At 31.9% G+C, this 6290-nt stretch overlaps 1 protein-coding gene across 2 annotated transcripts in view; it reads left to right on the forward strand.

Moving 5' to 3' along the window:
* Positions 1-6016, forward strand: part of LUZP2 (leucine zipper protein 2) — a 516945-nt gene extending 510929 nt beyond the window's left edge. For both annotated transcript variants that reach the window (XM_081279800.1, XM_081279801.1), the window contains 2 exons: positions 1224-1301; positions 3513-6016. In XM_081279800.1, coding sequence (XP_081135926.1) covers positions 1224-1301; positions 3513-3617 — 183 coding nt within the window. In that variant the 3' untranslated portion in view covers positions 3618-6016. The remainder of the gene's footprint in view (positions 1-1223; positions 1302-3512) is intronic.
* The last annotated feature ends 274 nt before the right edge of the window (positions 6017-6290 follow it).

A 6290-nucleotide genomic window follows, 5' to 3' on the forward strand; every position in this document is an offset into this window, starting at 1 on the left:
ATCCTTATTAAACGATGAGTTAAGAGAGCTTCTGGACATTATTTGCCTCCTTATGTTAATAATTTTCATCATTAATGTGGTAGACAATGTACTGAAATCTTAGTAGGTTTAGGTGCACTGAGATAAGTGCCCTAAGTATTTTAATTTAATTCCTGTGAATACTTAGGAGCAAACAGTTCCTCACTGGAAAAAAATAAATAATGAAATATATATATATATATATATATATATATATATATATATATATATGAATTGAGATTGAGAAAAATTGAGTACTTTGTCCAAGACCACAAAAGAAGTAATAATAAATTTAAGAATTTGAGTATTGGAAGTATTGGAAATCATGTACTTCTTAGTCAATGGGTTTAAACACAACCTTGTTGTGCTTAGTCATAAAATCTCTTATACAAATAGCACTTTTTGTCTCTTTCTATGAGTTGGAATTCTATTTTAGGTTATAGCAATAAGAATTAAAGAAAATGATACTTACTAAAAGTACTACTGGGAAATCAGGCAAAGAAAATATTGATCTGACAAAAAGTTTTGTGTTAATTAAGTTAAGCTGTGTATAATTATTAAGATTATATTAATATAATATAATTAATATAATATATTATATTAATAGTGATGGTGAAAAGAAAATCTGAGTTTGAGTAGGTGGCACCAAAAATGAGGCTGAAATGGAATATTTTTGATTGCCAACATAATTGATGATAATAATAGTAAAATGAAGTTCATTGGTTAGTAAAATTTAAGTTCTAAAAATAACATATTTTGTCATGATACTGAAGACTTTTTGTGAGACATATTGATGATAGTATCATTTCACTCGCTTCCTGGCTTGTAATATTGTTATTCCTATAGCACAGAGGTTATTGACATTTTTAAATTTTTGAGTCCACACGCATCACAAATATAGTAGTTCTAAAATTCTTCCCTTATTTTTAACTTTCAAAAAAAGGAAACAAGATTTCTGTTGGAATTGAACTTCTTTGTAGCAGCTGATTTCCATAAGCACTGCTGAGATCTCAAAACTGACCGTGAAAACTTGATCTGTCTTTGAAATCCCACTCATGTTGTACTGATTTTGTCCCTAGCTTCCCTTTCAGTGTTCATCAAAATGATGGGAACTTTTTAAAGGGGATTTTTCAAAAGAGTTTTGTTCCCACTTTTCTTTGTTTAATTTAACTCAATTGACCTATTTTTATTTGCCACTTTTATAGGAGGGCAGGACCTGTTTAACAAAACACAAGGACAGTCCCCCGAGAAATGCAACTGCAGAATCACAGCCTGTCCCACAGGTATGTGCTTTCTTGGTCTGTTTTGTTTTGATTATGTTGGGAAGTACTTCTTGGATCCATTGCACTCAGTGCATTTGCTTTAACTGGAGTGGGGGCTGGTACTGACTAGTACTAGAGAGTTCCTTCAGCAAGGGCCACTGGACCTGTGTGGAGCCCTGTGCTTTCCACTAAAGATTCTCATAAGATTCACGGTGAAGGAGCTCTCCCTCACCTTCACCCACGCCACAAACCAAAAATATGTATATGTACATACAAAATGTATATATGTATATATGTGTGTGTGTGTGTGTGTGTGTGTAAACAGAGTACAAAATACATGCAAAATAAACTTCCTATGGGATGAAAAAGAATAAAGAAGATTTGGGAAAGCAAGGTGGAAAGGGGTACCTATCCCACCTCCCCCTGCCAAAAAAAAACCAAAAAAAAAAAAAAACCTATCAACACAACTCAAAGGCTTCATTCTGAATTCTCTTCTGTATTGCTTTATAAGTAACCAAAAATATTCCATTACAGCAATCTTAAATTTTATTAGGGTTAGATTGATCAGACGTGAATGGTTCAATCAAAATTTTCTGAAAGCAGTTATTGGAAGTTTGGCTATTTCTGTACAAAATGTTAACTTCCATGAAAGTAAAAGTATTAGCAATTTGACATGTTTGATTTATGTCTGTGATTAGTTTTCCAAAAGGTGTTGATTTAGATATGGATTTTCTCTGGAACAAGACAGGGATGCCCTCTATCACCACTTCTTTTCAATATAGTTCTCGAAACACTGGCCAGAGCAATTAGACAGACGAAAGAAATTAAAGGCATAAAAATAGGAAAAGAAAAACGTAAATTATCACTATTTGCAGATGACATGATTCTATACCTAGAAGACCCAAAAGGGTCTACAAAGAAACTACTAGAACTAATAAATGAATTCAGCAAAGTGGCAGGATATAAAATCAACACGCATAAATCAAAGGCATTTCTGTATATCAGCGACAAAACTTCTGAAACGGAAATGAGGAAAAACACTCCATGCACAATAGCCTCAAAAAAAAAATAAAATACTTGGGAATCAACCTAACAAAAGAGGTGAAAGATTTATACAATGAAAACTACAGAACCCTAAAGAGAGAAGTAGAAGAAGATCTTAGAAGATGGAAAAATATACCCTGTTCATGGATAGGCAGAACTAACATTATCAAAATGGCGATATTACCAAAAGTTCTCTATAGGTTTAATGCAATGCCAATCAAAATCCCAATGGCATTTCTTGTAGAAATAGATAAAGCAATCATGAAATTCATATGGAAAAATAAAAGACCCAGAATAGCAAAAGCAATTCTAAGCAGGAAGTGTGAATCAGGCGGTATAGCGATACCAGATTTCAAACTATATTACAGAGCAATAGTGACAAAAACAGCATGGTACTGGTACCAAAACAGGCGGGTGGACCAATGGTATAGAATAGAGGACACAGAGACTAATCCACAAAGTTACAACTATCTTATATTTGATAAAGGGGCTAAAAGCATGCAATGGAGGAAGGATAGCATCTTCAACAAATGGTGTTGGGAAAACTGGAAATCCATATGCATCAAAATGAAACTGAATCCCTTTCTCTCGCCATGCACAAAAGTAAACTCAAAATAGATAAAGGAGCTTGATATCAAATCAGAGACTCTGCGTCTGATAGAAGAAAAAGTTGGCTCCAATCTACATATTGTGGGGTCGGTCTCCAAATTCCTTAATAGGACATCCATAGCACAAGAGTTAATAACAAGAATCAACAAATGGGACTTACTTAAACTAAAAAGTATTTTTCTCAGCAAGAGAAACAATAAGAGAGGTAAATAGGGAGCCTACATCCTGGGCACAAATTTTTACTCCTCACACTTCAGATAGAGCCCTAATATCCAGAGTATACAAAGAACTCACAAAATTAGACAATAAGATAACAAATAACCCAATCAACAAATGGGCCAAGGACCTGAACAGACACTTCTCAGAGGAGGACATACAATCAATCAACAAGTACATGAAAAAATGCTCACCATCTCTAGCAGTCAGAGAAATGCAAATCAAAACCACCCTAAGTTACCATCTCACTCAAAAAAAAAAAAAAGATATGGATTTTCATTACCACCCTTTAGGATTTTATATTTTTACCTTAAAATGGTTTTATTTTGATTCTTCTAATTGCGTTTCTATGTTATTTGACAGAAATTGCAAATGCCTCTGTGTTCTGAATGTGAGGTGAAAAAGGCTCCAGAGAAACAATTAACCAGCTTTGAAGGGATGGCGGCAAGAGAAGAGAAAATACTGTAAATACCAAGAAACTGTGTCTAAAACATCCATTTGCTCTTGTATTCATACTCTTTTTAGACAACAAGCTTGATGGAAATACTAAATTTCTAAAGCATGCATTTTTTCACGATTTTATGTAACTTTATAAAGTAATCTCCACGTAGTCTGAAAGTTTCCAAGCTGATTATGATCCTTGAGCAATAACCTACTGGAAGAGGATTTCTAATCATAAGTATTTCAATGTCATCACCAAATTGCCCAGTATAAATTGCCCTGTTTTGAACTAAAATGTAACATAACTTTTAATTATTTTTATTCATTTGCATATCTGATACTAGTTGTCTGATGATCTAGTTGTTGAAATCAACTGGAGGATAATTAACTGTTGTGGGTCTTCAGTATTCTGAAAATTCAAATCACAATCATGTTATAAAGATTTCAGTCTATACTAGCAAACTGGGGTCACTTTACCCAAGATTGGAATTTTCTCTACCTGAATACATTCTTCATGTCATTGCAGTTGTTGCTGTCCTTATTCTTTTGAACCAATAATAATTATTTTATGTAAAAAAATGCCAAGGCAATTTTCTCAAGGATATATACAGGTAACAGAAGTTATTAAATATGTTTTGCATCATGTAGACAAAATATTTGAATGAATAGCCAAATCTCTGACACATTATCTTTTTCTTTTACATTTTGTAGACACATCTTAATACATATGTTTCTCTCTACCAGAATTATTCCATGCTAGAAATCCAGCTATTTGAAATGAGCAGCACAAATTTTGATATGAATTTAGGTAGTGGAATATAGAATAGGAGGAAGGTTCTAAAATAGAATAAGCAAGAAGACATTATATATTTAAAAATGGGTATTTAAAGAAAGTAAAATAGCTATGTAGACACACAAAATAAAAAGACTCATATTTTTAAAATTAATGTATTATTGAAAGTAATCACTGTTATGTTTTAATCCTCCAAACTAGGTTTCTACATGTGGATGTCAGTATTAAATAACTGCATTCAAATCTGAAAAAAGCTCAGAATCAAAGGGAATTGACACTTGAATAATAATCTGGTAGAATCAATGGAGCATCAAACTTGCAGACTCAAATTAATAGAGTAACAGACACATTTTATAAATTCAGAAAGCATATTAAACCACAGATTTTATAAAATGAATCTCTAAAGCCAAAATGAATACATTTGGACTTTCTTATATGGAAGTTTATAAAAACATATTAAATGAAATTTTAATTTGAATCAGTAGAAGTACTTATTCTAGGATAGAATGGTGTTAATTTGAGCACAATGGCACATTTGAAGAAATGTAGTGATTTGGAGAATTTAAAATATCACTAGTAGTAAAAGAAATGTTGTATAGTTATGTAGCAATTCTACTTGCAAAGTAGCTCAGTATTCTTTATCAATATTTTTCATACAACAGCCTAATCAGAAAATAAATGATATTTTAAAAGATCCATACAATTTTCAGCTGAAGCAGCCAAGATAAAATAAAAGACTCAGGTCAGAAATTCCAGTTGACTCAATTCAAATTCAAAAAGAAAAAAAAAGAAAAAGGAAAAAGATAAACAAGAAAGAAAGAAAGGCAAAAAAGATCATTTTGTTCTACAAGGGAGTGGGGTAGTAGTCTCCAGACTCTGGTTGCTTATAATTTTCCCACTGTATCCAGGTACGTTATCCATCTCCTTTTACAAAAGGAAAGGAGATAATTTAGCTTTAAATTAGAACTACTCTGTCACCCATCCTCTTGTCCTAAACTTTTGTCCTAGTCCCTATGGGTTCTATGAAACATTGATCACCAGTTTTCTTAACTCAGAATGTTTTGAGACATCTAAAGTTGTTATGAGAGATAACATTGAAAAATAAGGATTTGTCTTATTATTAATGAAGTATGAGCAGTTTCATACTTAATTGATTTTTTTTTTCTGTGTTCTGAATCACTATTCTAGTATGTGACAATGTAATTCATTTGCTCTTATTAATTACTGCCTTGATCAAATGGGCTTTGAATCATTATAATGTACATTAAATATACACAGCCTTATGCATTCTGCAGGGTTTATCATGCTATATATATTGCATAAATTCAACCCCTTCTCTCCCTCCCCTCCAAAAAAAAAACTGGTATCATGAGATTTCTATAAGTATTTTAAAGAAATATTCTGGGAATTCCTTTTAATGGTTAAGTAGGGGGGTGCTTTTTAATATGATCCATCACTGTACTTTAATTAACGTATTTCATTTCTCTTGGTCCTTTAATTGCTTTAAAATAGGACCAGAGAGGCTTAAAATGTTTTACTGACATATGTGGTTTTGTTTATAAAATAGGCTTCATTACTAATTATCAATATTAATTGCCAATTATATAAACAGATGGTGTTTTGAAGAATTACAATTTAGGTTCTAACTATCCTCATATGGAAGAAATATTACCTGAAATGTTGACTATCGATAATATAATTGGATTATGTATCTGTAATCATAAACAATGAAAAACTACTTATATCTTACAGAATATGGACTGATTCCTATAGAAAAAAAAAAAAACATTGTCCAATGGAATAACTTGTTTTGATATAGGTATTACCAAACTAACAGAAATTTGATTTCTCTCTAGTTATTTTGATGTATTCTGTAAATTTTAAAATACTAATCAAATACTATGTGC

Source organism: Spermophilus citellus, assembly GCF_964194105.1.
Source record: "Spermophilus citellus genome assembly, chromosome: 2".
NCBI lineage: Eukaryota > Metazoa > Chordata > Mammalia > Rodentia > Sciuridae > Spermophilus > Spermophilus citellus.